This window comes from Polypterus senegalus, chromosome 13 (genome assembly GCF_016835505.1).
Source record: "Polypterus senegalus isolate Bchr_013 chromosome 13, ASM1683550v1, whole genome shotgun sequence".
In the NCBI taxonomy this organism is placed as follows: Eukaryota; Metazoa; Chordata; class Cladistia; order Polypteriformes; family Polypteridae; genus Polypterus; species Polypterus senegalus.
In genome coordinates, this window is record NC_053166.1 from 155556602 (window position 1) to 155574608 (window position 18007).

The window sequence follows — 18007 nt, forward strand, 5'->3', positions numbered from 1 at the left end:
TCTGATATATACGATGGGGCGAGATTATTTAAGGCTTTATAAACCATAAGCAGTATTTTAAAGTCAATCCTGAATGACACAGGTAACCAGTGTAGTGACATCAAAACTGGAGAAATGTGTTCGGATTTTCTTTTCCCAGTTAGGATTCTAGCAGCTGCATTCTGCACTCGTTGCAAACGATTGATGTCTTTTTTGGGTGGTCCTGAGAGGAGTGTGTTACAGTAATCTAGTCGACTGAAAACAAAAGTGTGAATTAATTTCTCCGCATCTTTCAATGATATAAGAGGTCTAACTTTACTTATGTTTCTTAAGTGAAAAAATGCTGTCCTAGTGGTCTGATGAATATGCGATTTAAAATTCAGATTACAGTCAACGGTTACCCCTAAATTTTTTACTTCCGTCTTAACTTCTAATCCTAGTGCATCAAGTTTATTTCTGATAACCTCACTGAATCCATTATTGCCGATTTAGGATCAGTGGAGATGATTGAGAATTGGTTGCAGTGTGCGGTGTGGAAAGAACAATTGAAAGAAGATCCCAGGAGTATTACGTGATCAAAGAATTAAGGTGAAGATTTTAAAATAAAGTTTTTAAGACCAGCAGTGATGTATGAGCCTAAGACTTGGGGAGAAAGGGGAGCTGAGAAGAAGTTGGATGTGGCAGAAGTGTCAATGTTGAGATGGAGGTGTGAAGTTACAAAGGAGGACAGAATAAGAAATGAGACACAAAAGTAGGAGACATATCTCAGAAAGTACCGGAAAAATAGCCTGAGGTGGTATGGACATGTGATAAGGAGAGAAAAGGAGTAAAATGGATTCAGAAAGTATTAAGACCCTTTCACTTTCTGCACACTTGTTTGTGTTGTTGACTTAATTTGAAATGAATATATGTGCATTTTTGCTTGTCGATCTACAATGAATAACCCATAATAACAAAGTGAAAACGTTTTCAGGAAGGTTTGCAAATTTATTAACAATCAAAAACTGAAATTTCTCGTTCATATAATAATGCAGACCCTTAATATGGCACTTTGGGAAGCCTCTTTGGCAGTCCGAGAATGTTGAGATGAAGTTACAAAGAGGGACAAAGTAAAACAACGAGGCTTTCAGAGGTACAGCAAAAGTTGGAGAACTGTCTAAGAAAGTACAGGACAGTAGGTTGAGGTGGTAGGGATGTGTGATGAGAAGAGGCAAACGAATATGTGGGCAATAAGGGAGATGGGACTGGAAGTACAGGAGAAGAGAGAGCAAGGGAGGCCAAAGTGGAGGTGGATGGATAAATTAAATGAAGATCTGAAGGTAAAGGGTTTGCCTGAGAATTGGAGTGGGGGTGCAGGACCAAACTATGTGGAGGTGGTTGATCAGGCCCATCGACCCCCACACTGAAGTGGGAAATGACCGGCGTCAGATCGGTGCATCAGAACAATCTAGACGAGAACAGGCCATTCAGCCCAACAAAGCGTGCCAGTCCTATCCACTTCGTTCTTTCAATATTACATCAAGTCGAGTTTTGAAAGTCCCTATTGTGTACCACCCTACTTGGTCACTTATTCCATGTGTTTGTGGTTTTATGTGCAAAGAAAAACTTACAGTATAAGGTTTGTGAGAAATCTATCCATAACAGGTTTCCAGTTGTGTTCCCATGTTCTTGAAGAAGTCACAGTCACAATCCAATGGACTAATTCCCTTCATAACTTTGCACACTTCAATTGTGTCTCCTCTCAATCTTCTTTTGCCTAAGCTGGAAAGGCTCGGCTTTTTTAATCTTTGCTCCTAACTCATCCCCAGTAGCCCTGGATCAGCCTAGTTGCTCTTCTCTGGACCTTCTCTAGTGCTGCTACCTGGAGACCCAAACTTCACTCAGGACTCCAGATGAGGCCTCACCAGTGTGTTATAAAGACTTCAGCAGAACCTCCTTGGACTTGCACTCCACACATCAAGGCGCTATATAACCTGACATTCTGTTAGCCTTCTTAATGATTTCTGAACACTGCCTGGCAGTTGATAGCTTGGAGTCCACTATGACTCCTAAACCCTTCTCATAAGGTGGACTTTTGATTTTCAGACCTCCCATTGTGCATTCAAAGCTAACATTTCTACTTCCTATGTGTAATACTTTACATTTACTTACATTAATTTGATGCAATACATATTTATTAATTATTATTTTTTAATAATGTGAATTATTTATTTAAGTATTCATTAATTACCAGTAATTTTTCCAGTAGCTACAACTCATACAAGGCTCACAAATGGCTCATGGAACTCCTACAAAGTTTTTGCTGGAACTGGAGCACAGTTTTAAGAGATGCTGCTTCTGGTATCTCTGGGACTTAACATTTCCTTCCTCCCTTTGATTCTTCTCACCTCTCATTTCAGTCCCCTTCACAAAAATTCTTGGTGAACATTTTGTAATTTTGTAGCGCATACTCTGGGAGTCATTCTCTTCGGAGTCTCTTTGTGCGGCTTAATCAAATCGTTCATTTGTTTGGACACATTTCATTCGAGTGCATTGTCACTGGGGCTTCTTTCGCTGTAATGAAGTCTGCAGACCCGCTCTTCTTGCATTACCTCTCTAAGTGGACTGATCTACTCGGCTATTCTGCTCTGCTACAGCTTCTCTAGATTAATTTGGTCCAAGTTTCTGTATTTTCATACCAGGTCTTTTTCTCTTACACCCCCGTGTCTTGTCAATGCTGCATTCTATTTTTGAATAAGTGAGTGTTATGAATCTCTGTCTTTGGACTCAAGTATTGATTTAGGCACATTAGTTTTGGTGATTGATCTGTTTTGGGGGAGGGCACCGATTGGTTGTTTGACAACTGAAAAAGAGAGTATTGGACAAATTTGCACTCCCCAAATCATGAGGGTAACCATGAAGGGCATGTCTCCCCAACAAAAACTGATCAGAAGGCTGGACAAGACACACACCACACATACATACAGAGTCTACCTCATTTATTAGGAAACAAATGTTCAGATGATCCCAGTAAAGTAGCACATTCATCTACTTGAAGCTGGCATGATCCTAAGAGGCACCTGGTCACCGCTCCCTTTGGGGACAGAAGGCATCAGACACAGAGGCTTGGACATCCCATGGCCAAGGAAGGCGGCGACACATAAAAGACAAACTTCCACATTCTTGCACTCCTTGCCAACGATCCCAACTGGCACCCTTTCTCTTCTCAGGCTGTCCCTTTGCTGCCCATCTGGCTCCACCACAAGGTGGCATTCCGAGCTCATTAGTGCGTCTACACTAGACCTAAATGCCTAGGGCCCTCGGTAAGCACTAGTGGTGGGTGAGGAGGGTCAAGTCAGATGGCATTGTTCCCCCACATTACTTGTTTTTTTTTTGTTTGGTAGCATATTCAGTAGGTGTACGAGAGTCCATCTCTCATTCTCAGTGTAGATATCACTCTACAAGCATGGACCCCAGGAGCCAATAAAGCCACAGCCAGGTGACAGTGCTACAATGGAGGACGAAACCTGCAAACAATAACAGGAAAGAGGAAAATGTTAGTTGATAATGAGGAATGGTCAGAACAGAATCTGAATTGAGGGAGGGCTGGTGGGGTTGAGGAAGACAGTGTAAAAGCTATCCTGGCCACAGACAGACACGACACATACGTTTATTAATATAACTATATACAAACACTATTTACAGTTCGCAGTCCTTGGTTCTCTTGGCCGCCTCCACTCCTGTCTCACAAGCTCTGTCCTTCTTCCACCCGACTCTGGCTCTCCAATTGGAGTGAGGCGGCCCCTTTTATCCTGTCCTGGATGTGCTCCAGATGCCTGGCAAAGAACTTCCTGTAGCACTCCCCAGTGTGGCGGAAGTGCTGCCCTAGCACCCAGAAGCACTCCGGGCATAAACCATCCCTGGTCTGTCAGCACTTCCTGGTGTCCTGGAAGTGCTGTCCCCCAGGGATCAAGGATCAGCCAGGCACCCAGGGAAATAAAGTGCCACTCTCCTGGTTCTTCCTTCATCCAGACATCCCGGCAGAGCAGGGTTCCTGGCCGCCTATCACAACAGCAAGTTACTTCTTATCTTTTTTACCCAACAGCTGTAAGCACCAACATAATAATAGGCTACATAGCCATAATACCTGGCAATAATACAGTGCATCCGGAAAGTATTCACAGCGCATCACTTTTTCCACATTTCGTTATGTTACAGCCTTATTCCAAAATGGATTAAATTAATTTTTTTCCCTCAGAATTCTACACACAACACCCCATAATGACAACGTAAAAAAGTTTACTTGAGGTTTTTGCAAATTTATTAAAAATGAAACAACTGAGAAATCCCATGTCTATACGTATTCACAGCCTTTGCTCAATACTTTGTCGATGCACCTTTGGCAGCAATTCCTGCCTCAAGACTTTTTGAATGTGATGCCACAAGCTTGGCACACCTATCCTTGGCCAGTTTGGCCCATTCCTCTTTGCAGTACCTCTCAAGCTCCATCAGGTTGGATGGGAAGCGTCGGTGCACAGCCATTTTAAGATCTCTCCAGAGATGTTCAACCAGATTCAAGTCTGGGCCACTCAAGGACATTCACAGAGTTGTCCTGAAGCCACTCCTTTGATATCTTGGCTGTGTGCTTAGGGTCGTTGTCCTGCTGAAAGATGAACCGTCGCCCCAGTCTGAGGTCAAGAGCGCTCTGGAGCAGGTTTTCATCCAGGATGTCTCTGTACATTGCTGCAGTCATCTTTCCCTTTATCCTGACTAGTCTCCCAGTTCCATCCCCACAGCATGATGCTGCCACCACCATGCTTCACTGTAGGGATGGTATTGGCCTGGTGATGAGCGGTGCCTGGTTTCCTCCAAACATGACGCTTGGCATTCACACCAAAGAGTTCAATCTTTGTCTCATCAGACCAGAGAATTTTGTTCCTCATGGTCTGAGAGTCCTTCAGGTGCCTTTTGGCAAACTACAGGTGGGCTGCCATGTGCCTTTTACTAAGGAGTGGCTTCTGTCTGGCCACTCTACCATAGAGGCCTGATTGGTGGATTGCTGCAGAGATGGTTGTCCTTTTGGAAGGTTCTCCTCTCTCCACAGAGAACCTCTGGAGCTCTGACAGAGTGACCATCGGGTTCCTGGTCACCTCCCTGACTAAGGCCCTTCTCCTCGATCGCTCAGTTTAGATGGCCGGCCAGCTCTAGGAAGAGTCCTGGTGGTTTTGAACTTCTTCCACTTACGGATGATGGAGGCCACTGTGCTCATTGGGACCTTCAAAGCAGCAGAAAGTTTTCTGTAACCTTCCCCAGATTTGTGTCTCAAGACAATCCTGTCTCGGAGGTCTACAGACAATTCCTTTGACTTCATGCTTGGTTTGTGCTCTGACATGAACTGTCAACTGTGGGACCTTCTATAGACAGGTGTGTGCCTTTCTAAATCAGGTCACATCAACTGAATTGACCACAGGTGGACTTCAATTAAGCTGCAGAAACATCTCAAGGATGATCAGGGGAAACAGGATGGACCTGAGCTCAATTTGGAGCTTCATGGCAAAGGCTGTGAATACTTATGTACATGAGCTTTATCACTTTTTTTATTTTTAATAAATTTGCAAAAACCTCAAGTAAATTTTTTTCACATTGTCATTATCGGGTGTTGTGTGTAGAATTCTGAGGAAAAAAATGAATTTAATCCATTTTGGAATAAGGCTGTAACATAACAAAATGTGGAAAAAGTGATGCGCTGGGAAAACTTTCTGGATGCACTGTATGATACCAAGGTTGAAACTAGTGTACGAAATAAGATTACAAAATGTACTCAGAAGTTGAGAAGCAGTGTCTGTCCGACATCCCAGCTCACAAAGTTCACTGTTTGGTCAAAGGACTCAATCACGATCTGAAGAAGAGGAAAAAAAAGTATTTTCTCACCTGACAGGCCTAAATGCCAAGACAGTAATTTTCCCAGGAGACTCACATAATCAACAAGGACCAGTTTTGGTTGTAAAGCGATTGAATTGGCCACATCTTTCAATCCAGCTATACAAACAAAACTAGAAATGTGGGAATCTTAATACATAAAACAATCTCATTTGCAGTATCACACATGGGATCTGATCCTGAAGGGCAGTATGTCATGGTGATGGGTAATTTATTTCAATCTAAAGTAATTTTGATAAATATCTACGCACCTAATGTGGATCACAGAGATTTCATCCAAAATCAATAATAATGGTAGGAAACTTTAATTGTGTTTTAAATCCAAATCTGGAGATGTTTCCAGTTATAGTGGTAATAGGATCTAATACTGCAAAAACAATCACACAGTTTGTAATGGCTCATAACTTATTAGACCCATGGAGATTTTTAAATCAAAACTCGAGAGCATATTTCTTCTTCTCATCAGTACATAGTTACTCAAGAATTGATTATTTCTTTACAAATAATATTTTTTTGCCCACGATCAAATCTTGCAAGTATGACACTATTGTAATCTCCGATCACACCGATCTTATCATGGCGCTATGCCCTGCACATTCATCTCAAACCTGGCATCTGAACCCTCTTTCATTAGCTGATGACAACTGTACAGAATTCATCTCCAAACAAATTGATTATTTGTAGAGACAAAAGCGTCCTCAGAGGTCGCTGCAGGAATACAGACGTATCCTGCTCAACTGGAAGAATCCCAGCCCACCTATTGTAAGTCAGTGGGTAACGTATGTTCTGTACTATTTGAAATTGGATCTGTTCAAAACTTTATTTTAAATATGTCAAGATCTAATTAATAAAATATTAGAATAAGCAATTATATCAGAACACTTTTACAGGTACTGTACCAGAAAATGAACAACTAAAGTTTGATGATGTGATTGTTAAAGGAGCTACATTATATAACATATAATTGGAAAAAAACAAACAAAAAACAGAGCTGGTACAGGCACTTACCCGTGCTGACGGTGTCTAAAAGACTGGCATCATTGTCCCGCAAGCCATTCAGCGCCCCCTGCAGGCTCAGCAGTTGTTGCTGGCTGAGATGCTCTCTCTGTTCGGCTGTCACTGCAGCCGCATTCTCAGGACCCAAAGCCAAGAGCTGCTCGGTGGAGAACTCCTACAGTCCAGAGAAAGAAATAAAAAAGAAGTTGGCAGTAGTTAAAACTTCCCTAAGGACATCATGTCCTGCAGCTTGCCCAGGACTTGACGCGACCCAAACTGGGAAGTACTGACAAAGTTGGTATAGAGTGCCAACTTATTTGCCCCTTATTACCAGGCGACCAGCCCTCCCATTTGTTATTCTAACTCACTCTGAAGTTTTCAGGTGGTATGATGGCAATCGCCAGTGGCTGGAAATATGGCATCAGCTCCTTCAGCACGGCACTCAGCTCTTCTTTGGTCATACCAGCTTTGGAGACAAACACAGTTATTCCAAAATGAATTGGTGGACCTTCAAGTATTGGACTGCAGAACATATTTCTATTATTATATACTTCCCTAATTTGTGGCATGGAGAAGAAACATTACAAAAAGCGTCAAGATTTATGTACCTGCGGCTGTGCCCACTTCTTGAAGGATGGAGCCAGACCAGGTTTCGACCCTTCCAAAAACACTCTCAGATATCTTCTTAAACTCGTGCAGAACGTCCCAGGGGCAGGCAAGGGTCCCAATCCGGGCAGCGGCTATGCTGTAGGGACAACGTGCAGGAGACGCTGTGGTCAGGTGGCAGGACAGCCATAAGCTTTGGACCCCCAGCTTCCCTCTAATCGCTACACAGCAGTGGATGAATGAAAGGTCGGACCACATGCGCCTCTTGATAGGTTGCAGACATGGTTCGTTCTCTCATTTATGTTTTTGAATTATTGTTATTTGTATTTTTTTGTGTTTATATGTAGTTTTTGGACTATACTTTTGCTTTATTTTGCTGTTGTTATTTGCTTCTGGCCTCCTATGTTTTTAACTATTTTGTAAAGTGTCCTGGGATTTACAAAAAACCGCTATATAACTACAAAACTATTATTAAATTGGTTTGTTTATTATGTATTGTGCGTATTGAAGTTGCCTGAATACATTCCTTGTGTTTTCTGGGTGGAACCCCCAAAGAGGCGGGGCCACCATGACATCACTCTGTGGGACCGCCCTCTCCCTTTATATTGAGGTTGAGGAGATGAATTCAGTAGTGCTGAGCATTTCAATTCACTTTACTGATTTGCTCCTTTTGAACTTCCCATTCAAATGAATCGAATCAAAGGAATCAGGAGAGTCATTTTTAGGATTAAGGGCTGGTGTATAAGTAAAGTCCCAGGGTCCAGGAGTGTCGTCCCCTGGTTGCATCATAAATATATAATTTAATAATTCATGCATTATCTCACACATATATATGGGTATATAATTAAATTATCTGCGGTGGGCTGGTGTCCTACCTGCGGTTTGTTTCCTGCCTTGCGCTCTGTGTTGGCTGGGATTGGCTCCAGCAGACCACCGTGACCCTGTACTTAGTATATAGCAGGTTGGATAATGGATGGATGGATACTTAATTATACATTTTACATGCTAATGATTCCTGACATTGTCCTGTATCAGTACACAAAGCACGACAACACATTGAAAATGCATTAACATAAGAGGTTACATTACAGAATCACAAGTGGGCGAGAATCGTGTGACTTGTTCATGGGTGATGATTCAGTCCTTAAATCAAATGAATGAGAATCATGTGATTAGTCCTCAGGTAATAACTTGTTCGCAAATCAAATGAACTAGAGTCATACGGCGCCTTCTCGGGTAATGATTGGTTCACAAATCAAATGAACCAGAATAGTGTGATTCGTTCTCAGGTAATGATTAGTGCCTGAATCAAAAGAACAAGAATTGCGTGATTTGTTCTCAGGTAATAATTTATTCACAAAACAAATGAACAAGAATCGTGTGATCCATTTACAGGTAATGATTAGTTCAAGAAAAAGAATCGTGTCAGTCATATTCTCGGGCAACAATTCATTTGTGAATCAAAGGAACAAGAATTATGTAATTTGTTCTCAAGTAAATTGTGAATCAAGCGAATGACAACTGTGTGACTCATTTTCGGGTAATGATTAATCTGCAAATCAAATCGTGAGACTCGTTCTCGGATAAGGATTCCTTTCAGATTCAAAAGAATCACTAGATGACATGTGCCCAGACCAGTCACCGAGTTGTAAAAAAAAAAAAAAGTGTGACTAGTTAGAAGTTAGATATTAGATTCATATTTTTAAACGTTCAGTTTTGCATGACCAATTTGTTGTGTAGCTCTGTCTATATATTCAGATTAAAACTAAGAGATCTAGCGCTAATAGAGTTTGGCATCAGTGGCTTAGATCAGACACTTGTCCTATGACAAGATCCTTTCCAACTCTCACTTAGCACACTTTACACCAGTGGTCGCCAACTCCGGTCCTGGAGGACCACCGTGGCTGCAGGTTTTCATTCTAACCCTTTTCTTAACGAGCGACCTGTTTTTGCTGCTAATTAACTTCTTTTGAACTCATTTTAATTGACTTGATCTTGAAGACTCCGACCCCTTAATTGTTTCTTTTCCCTTAATTAGCAGCCAAACTATAATGAGATACAAAATGAGCCAAAACAACTGGTGTCCATCATACAATATCTGAACATAAAGAAGGGTGAAGGTCTCAGGAATGTCAATCTGCTCAGGTCCACAAAACATTTTAATAGAAAAGAGAAAATCCACAATTTCATAACGCATCACAAGAGCAGCAACAAGCCACGAAATTAAAGAACGAGTTTAATTAACAATGAGAATCGGCACCTCATTAAGCAGCTGGTTGGAGTGACGTTGGTTGGAGTTTGAGGCCCTGACTTAGGTGGTCTTCTGTCGGCTCCCTCACTTCACATTTCATTTCTGTTTGGGTGCCATTTAAGGAAAGAAATGAAGCAAATCAGAGGAACGATGAAGAAATTCAGGGGAACAAATCTTCAAATTCAAATGAATTCACAAGAGTTAATTAGCTACCCAAACAGCGCACTCATTAAAAATGGGTTAGAATGAAAACCTGCAGCCACGGTGGTCCTCCAGGACTGGAGTTGGCGACCCCTGCTATACACCATCAAGGGCCAAGAATCTGGGAAATCGACCTCCACATCAAAATCTGTTAACCATTTACTACAGCAGCAACCACAAGATGAGCTTAATGGCTGCCACACTACTCACTATACAGCACTTGTGACACAAGAGGAGGATCTGTAAGTTCTGGAATTTCTCCTCCAGATCTACCACACATGAGAGCAGACCCCCTAGCATTATCTTCGAAGTCGACTCTTTAAACTGAAATTCTCATTTCTGACAGAAGGGGGAGACAAAGTTTCACTCAAAGTGCAAATTTAGGCTTTACGCCCCCTCGGCAGGAGTTGGTTGCTAACTTCCTTTTGATGCTGCCAGGTTAGGGCTACTACCTCACTACTAACTAGATGAAGCCGGTTCGGTAACGGATGTACGAATGGACTGGCAAACGTAATTTATTTTTTACATAGCACCTTAAAATAACACACACTCACACACAAAACAATTGTCCCAAGGGTGAAAATACTTGAATCGTATAACGTTTTGTGTGCTGAATTCAAATACGTTCTCTAACAGGTACGTTTCTGAGTGATGTGCAACTTACATCTGAAAATATTACATATTATGAAGATAACAAATGTATAACCGAAAACTTTGCTGCTTCTGATTGTCTACTGTGCTTCTGCTCAAGAATGTCTCATAGGAGTCCAGCAGTAGTCAGCCAGTCTACTGGAACCCCACCTAACTTGGCAGCGCTTTTCCATGTTGGAAATGTCCAGATGAAATCACTCGCCATGTTCATCGCTTGTTCACAAGGATTTCAGGGAGAAAGTCCAGGTGAGCGTCTAAGAAATTAATCTCCAATGACATATTTCACCCTGGCTTTGGTCACTCCCTAATTCAGGATAGGTTGCAGCCTTACAATGTCACAAAAAAGTTTCTGCAGACACTTCTGAAGCTCTGCCCAGCAGCTTTCTGAACTTCATTCAACTCTTCTTCAAATCTCTTTCCTTTTAATACTTACTTCCTTGATCTAAGGACTTATAGAAATGATTACCTTAATTCATTTTTGCATCATTTCTTCTTCTCCTTTCGGCTGCTCCCATTAGGGGTTGCCACAGTGGATCATCTTCTTCCGTATCTTCCTGTCTTCTTCATCTCGCTCTGTTACACCCACCACCTGCATGTCCTCTCTCACCACATCCATAAACCTCCTCTTAGGCCTTCCTCTTCTCCTCTTACCTGGCAGCTCTATCCTTAGCACCTTTCACTCAATATATCCAGCAGCATCTCTCCTCTGCACATGTCCACACCAACACAATCTCGCCTCTCTGACTTTGTCTCCCAACCATCCAACTTGAGCTGGCCCTCTAATGTCCTCATTTCTAATCCTGTCCATCTTCATCACACCCAATGCAAATCTTAGCATCTTTAACTCTGCCACCTCCAGCTGTGTCTCCTGTGCCACCGTCTCCAGCCCATATAACATAGCTGGTCTCTCTACCGTCCTGTAGACGTTCCCTTTCACTCTTACTGATACCCGTCTGTCACAAATCACTCCTGACACTCTTCTTCACCCACTCCACCCTGCCTGTGCTCTCTTCTTCACTTCTCTTCCACAATCTCCGTTACACGACAGCACTTCTGGTTCTGGTGCCAAGAACAGCAGCACTTCTGGTTATGATGTCGGAAGAAGGTCACTTCCGATCTTGGCTCCTCACACCGCGCAAAAGATATAGGAGCATCAAAACAAAGACTAAAAGACTGAAAAACAGTTTCTACCCTGTTGCTATTAGGGCACTGAATGTCACCTAATCACTTCCAATGCAGTAGTACAATAGATGCCATCTTGTGCAATAGTGTTCATGTGCAATTAAGGTCTTATGTTGAATGTTTGTGTTCTACCTTATTTCTTCCTATCCTTTCTTATCCTTTTGTAATTATATTTATTTATATACAGTGGTGTGAAAAATTATTTGCCCCCTTCCTGATTTCTTATTCTTTTGCATGTTTGTCACACAAAATGTTTCTGATCATCAAACACATTTAACCATTAGTCAAATATAACACAAGTAAACACAAAATGCAGTTTTTAAATGATGGTTTTTATTATTTAGGGAGAAAAAATCCAAACCTACATGGCCCTGTGTGAAAAAGTAATTGCCCCTTGTTAAAAAATCACCTAACTGTGGTGTATCACACCTGAGTTCAATTTCCGTAGCCACCCCCAGGCCTGATTACTGCCACACCTGTTTCAATCAAGAAATCACTTCAATAGGAGCTGCCTGACACAGAGAAGTAGACCAAAAGCACCTCAAAAGCTAGACATCATGCCAAGATCCAAAGAAATTCAGGAACAAATGAGAACAGAAGTAATTGAGATCCATCAGTATGGTAAAGGTTATAAAGCCATTTCTAAAGCTTTGGGACTCCAGCGAACCACAGTGAGAGTCATTATCCACAAATGGCAAAAACATGGAACAGTGGTGAACCTTCCCAGGAGTGGCCGGCCGACCAAAATTACCCCAAGAGCGCAGAGACGACTCATCCGAGAGGTCACAAAAGACCCCAGGACAACGTCTAAAGAACTGCAGGCCTCACTTGCCTCAATTAAGGTCAGTGTTCACGACTCCACCATAAAAAGAGACTGGGCAAAACGGCCTGCATGGCAGATTTCCAAGACGCAAACCACTGTTAAGCAAAAAGAACATTAGGGCTCGTCTCAATTTTGCTAAGAAACATCTCAATGATTGCCAAGACTTTTGGGAAAATACCTTGTGGACTGATGAGACAAAAGTTGAACTTTTTGGAAGGCAAATGTCCCGTTACATCTGGCGTAAAAGGAACACAGCATTTCAGAAAAAGAACATCATACCAACAGTAAAATATGGTGGTGGTAGTGTGATGGTCTGGGGTTGTTTTGCTGCTTCAGGACCTGGAAGGCTTGCTGTGATAGATGGAACCATGAATTCTACTGTCTACCAAAAATCCTGAAGGAGAATGTCCGGCCATCTGTTTGTCAACTCAACCTGAAGCGATCTTGGGTGCTGCAACAGGACAATGACCCAAAACACACCAGCAAATCCACCTCTGAATGGCTGAAGAAAAACAAAATGAAGACTTTGGAGTGGCCTAGTCAAAGTCCTGACCTGAATCCAATTGAGATGCTATGGCATGACCTTAAAAAGGCGGTTCATGCTAGAAAACCCTCAAATAAAGCTGAATTACAACAATTCTGCAAAGATGAGTGGGCCAAAATTCCTCCAGAGCGCTGTAAAAGACTCATTGCAAGTTATCGCAAACGCTTGATTGCAGTTATTGCTGCTAAGGGTGGCCCAACCAGTTATTAGGTTCAGGGGGCAATTACTTTTTCACACAGGGCCATGTAGGTTTGGATTTTTTTTTCTCCCTAAATAATAAAAACCATCATTTAAAAACTGCATTTTGTGTTTACTTGTGTTATATTTGACTAATGGTTAAATGTGTTTGATGATCAGAAACATTTTGTGTGACAAACATGCAAAAGAATAAGAAATCAGGAAGGGGGCAAATAGTTTTTCACACCACTGTATCCTCTGCCATGAGAACCCTGAATACAATGAGGACTGATTGAGGTCATTGATGTGAGGTACAATGCCTAGAGGGGGCCGGGTGGTCTTGTGACCTGGGACCCCTGCAGATTTTTTTTTTTTCTCCAGCCGTCTGGAGTTTTTTATTTTTTCTGTCCTCCCTGGCCATTGGACCTTCCTTTTATTCTATGTTAATTAGTGTTCCCTAATTTTAATTATTTATTTTGTCCATGTAAAGCACTTTGAGCTACATTGTTTGTATGAAAATGTACTATAAAAATAAATGTTGTTGTTGCTGTTATATTTTGACACCGCAGGGACTGCACCTAATTTCGTTGCTTTTGTTACAATGACAATAAAGATATTCTGATTCTGATTCATATAAAGCCGCTATCTTTACAACCTCAACTCAGTTCACTTTTGGACTCCATCAAAGACACTTCTGTCTACTTTTTCAAAACCCATTACAGCCAAGGACAATACACGGGTGGCTGCCCCAAAACTTTTTGAGTGTTTCTCGAGTCTGGTCATTTTAGAACATTAGAACACTCTAGACGAGAGGAGGCCATTCAGCCCAACAAAGCTCGCCAGTCCTGTTGACTTATTACTTCCAAAAAAACATCAAGTTGAGTTTTGAAAATCCCTAAAGTCTTACTGTCCACCACACTACTTAGTCTTTTATTCCAAGTGTCTATCGTTCTTTGTGTAATGAAAAACTTCCTAATGTTTGTGCAAAATTTCCCCTTCACAAGTTTCCAACTGTGTCCCCGTGTTCTTGATGAACTGATTTTAAAGTCACCGTCTTGATCCACTGGACTAATTCTCTTCATAGTTTTAAACACTTCAGTCAGGTCTCCTTTTAATCTCCTTACAGCTCAGCTCTTTTAATCCTTCCTCCTAACTCATCCCCTGTAGCCCTGAATCAGCCCAGTCGCTCTTCTCTGGACCTTCTCTTGTGCTGCTATGTCCTTTTTGTAGCCTGGAGACCAAAACTGCACACAGCACTCCAGATGAGGCCTCACCAGTGTGTTATAATGTTTGAGCAGAACCTCCTTTGACTTGTACTCCACTCGTCAAGGCGCTATATAACCTGACATTCTGTTAGCCTTCTTAATGGCTTCTGAACACTGTCTGGAAGTCGATATCGTAGAGTGCACTACGACTCCTAAATTCTTCTCATAAGGTGGACTCTCAATTTTCCGACCACCCATTGTGTATTCAAAACACAATGTATTCATTGTGTATTTCACGCAAGATTACAGAAAAAGAATATTTGTCTCATTCCCAAAACCTTTCGCCAAGACTGGGAGGAAGGATAATGGCTGCAATGATAAGAATAAAAAAATCTTGGAAGGAGACGAGACGTGATTGTCTCAGAGAGACATTTTCACTTCCTGTGAGACGAATCTTTGTGCCAAGTGATGTAACCAAGCCCGGGCTCTGGAAGCCCCGCGAGACAAGAGCTTATGCAAAAGTCCTGCTTGGTTATGTCAGGCACATTTCTTGTAGAGAGAAAGAAACGATATTCACTCACGGGTAGTTATACATTGCGTTGTCATGATGTAATTCTAAACGGAATCAAAATTCAATGCGATATTGACGAAAAGGTAAATGCAACAAGAGATCGAATAAATGGACAAAGGTGATATGACAGAAGTACGCCACACGAGATGCAGATCACGCAGCAATGCAGCAGCAGCAATCCAGCAGCTGATTGAGCAAAGAGGAGGTAAAAAAGTATGTGTGTTTCCCATTGTATCACCATTTAAGAGGGGGTTTGGGAGGAGCAACCGCATCTCCTTGGGGTGCGTTCAGCCCACCTCTTCACAACGCGAAAGGCAGAGATGCAAAGTGGTTGGTGCATAGTGCTGGCGGGTTGATCAAGTGAAGCGAGCAGGGGGCGAAGCCCCCTAGTTGTAATAAAAGTAAAAGGCGCTCATCGCTGGGGGCTCGCTGTTCCATCTGAGTTGAGTCAGTATGCGCGCCCTACAATAAAGCCTGATTCTGCTGCCTGTCCCGAGTTTCCAAATGCTTTCATTGGGGCTGAGGGTGCCCGTGTCAGCCTGCTTCAACACATACCTGTATGCAGCTGGGTTTATGAAATGCACTTGCTTGGGGTCTACTCCACAAAGGATGACTCCAAGTCCTGCTAAGTCCGACCCCTTGAGAGAGCTGAACGAAAGTCCAGAGTCATGCAGGAACTCATGTAGCAGGACAGCCATCTGCCAAGAGAGAGGGAGAAAAGAGAGGTGATCAAGGCAGGAAGAAACTGGCAGCAAGCTTAACCTCTTAAAAAGCCGAGTCCTCTCACCTGATTCTGTGTCCACCCCTCCTGCTGGCTCAGAACTGTCATGCTGTCAATGGAGCTCAGGTTCAGGGACTTTATTTCACTCTCGGTCAGTGCTAAGGCGATGGCTCCAAGCGAGAGGACATGATAATTCCTCCACTCGGACACTGGACCCCAAGCCTGTAGTGGTGAGATCAGAAGACCAACGAGCTGATTACATTTAACTCCATGACTGCCCTTCAATCTGCCTGTCATGCCAGTCTGGCTGGGGGTCTAGAGAGCTGAATTGTTACCTGCTTGGCCTTCTCCTTTAGACTGTACAGCTGCGACTTATTGTACCTCCTGACAGACCCCAGCACCTCCACTGTTCGACTAAAAGTGTCGCTGGAAATGCAGCCCAGTTCTGCCTCGGACCAGTAAAGGTTTGCATCTGAGAGCTTCCGGATGTCATCAACAGAGGGCGCTGTTACAGCATGGCACCCTGCAGGGAGAACCACAGGGTTAATAGAAAGGCAGGAGCACCTAGCGAAGGGTGCAGACTTTTAGGATTAGGATTTATGGATTTTTATGTGCTAATCTGTTTCTGTGTTTTGAATTCAATTTTCAAAGTTATATTTTATTACCTGGGAGGGGAGGGGAAAATGTTCAGTTTGGGGGCCTCAAAACTGTGAGCTTCATCAGACTGTGAACTGCAGCACATATTGGGGCGTTTTGCGACTGAGCGGGAAGCGACAGGGATGAGGATCAGCACCTCCATATCTGAAGCCAGATTAGGGAAAAGATGGACCCTCCTTTCCAAGTTGGAGGTGAGTTACTGCCTCAAGTGGAGGAGATTAAGCACCTTAGGGTCTTGTTCACAAGTGAGGGGAAAATGATGGCTTGTGTGGAACATCTGAACTACCCATAAGCCACTGTGAATGCGCCATATTGTGTCAGCCTCAATCAGTTCTCATTCATCTTCTTCTTTCGACTGCTCATGTTAGGGGTCACCACAGCGGATCATCTTCTTCCAAATCAATGCCTCATTTAGGACTCCATGAGCAACACAAAGTCAAACCAATGGTACCCAAGGATTTTCTGGAGAGAGAGCAAAGGAGTCCAGTCTTCATCTCAGGTCACTGGATAGCATCCATGTCTCATAACCATATAGCAAGACAGGAAGCACCAGGACTCTAAAGACTTGGACCTTCGTCCTTTTGCTGAGATATCGGGAGCGCCACACACCCCTTCAAAGTGACCTTATGACCCCTCATGCTCTCCCAATCCATCTACTGACTTCATAGGAAGAGTCACCAGAGACATGAATGGCATTGCCAAAGTAAGTAAACCTGTCGATGGGGTCGACACTCTCTCCACAGACAGACACACTTTCAAGGCCTGGATGTTGGTGTTAATCAGGACCCTCGCAAGCCCAGACACTCAGACGTCTTGCCCAGTCAGAACTTCCATTGACTCTAAAGATGACAGCATCGTCAGCAAAGTCAAAATCAGTGAATCTTTCTTCGTCCCAAGGCCGCTGGACCCCACAACCTGCACAACACCCAGTTCATGCAAGCACTGAACAGAGTATGAGCCGAACACACACTGCTGTCGGACCCCCAGAATCAATTGGGAAAAGCGCAGAGGTTCTGCCCCCAATCTGCACAACACTCACAGTACCAGTGTACAGGCCAGCCATGACATCCAACAACTTTGTGGGGATCCTGCGAAGTCTGTGGACATCCTTCCCTTCTCGTTCATTTATTTTAAAACGTTTAATTAACACAAATGCTTCACAATGCATGTACACGGGTTTAAATGGAAGCACATATTCTGGAGAGCTGGTGGCTCCTTTGTCATTTGCACCTCATTCTTAAGTAACTAAGAAAACAGGCAACAATTAACAACAAAATGCAGCAGTTTAAAACTAATAATACAGTATATACCGTATATATATATATATATATATATATATATATATACTGCTGAAAAGAATTAAAGGAACACTTTTTAATCAGAGTATAGCATAAAGTCAATGAAACTTATCTGGTCAGTTAAGTAGCAGAGGGGGTTGTTAATCAGTTTCAGCTGCTGTGGTGTTAATGAAATTAACAACAGATGCACTAGAGGGGCAACAATGAGATGACCCCCAAAACAGGA

General features: G+C 42.7%; 1 protein-coding gene across 3 annotated transcripts in view; it reads right to left on the minus strand.

Annotated features, from left to right (window-relative positions):
- Positions 1-2942: 2942 nt before the first annotated feature.
- Positions 2943-18007, minus strand: part of LOC120542934 (otoancorin-like) — a 60384-nt gene continuing 45319 nt past the window's right edge. For all 3 annotated transcript variants that reach the window (XM_039775678.1, XM_039775679.1, XM_039775677.1), the window contains 7 exons: positions 16162-16349; positions 15893-16048; positions 15661-15803; positions 7503-7639; positions 7263-7360; positions 6907-7069; positions 2943-3485 (listed from right to left, as the gene is read on the minus strand). In XM_039775678.1, coding sequence (XP_039631612.1) covers positions 3412-3485; positions 6907-7069; positions 7263-7360; positions 7503-7639; positions 15661-15803; positions 15893-16048; positions 16162-16349 — 959 coding nt within the window. In that variant the 3' untranslated portion in view covers positions 2943-3411. The remainder of the gene's footprint in view (positions 3486-6906; positions 7070-7262; positions 7361-7502; positions 7640-15660; positions 15804-15892; positions 16049-16161; positions 16350-18007) is intronic.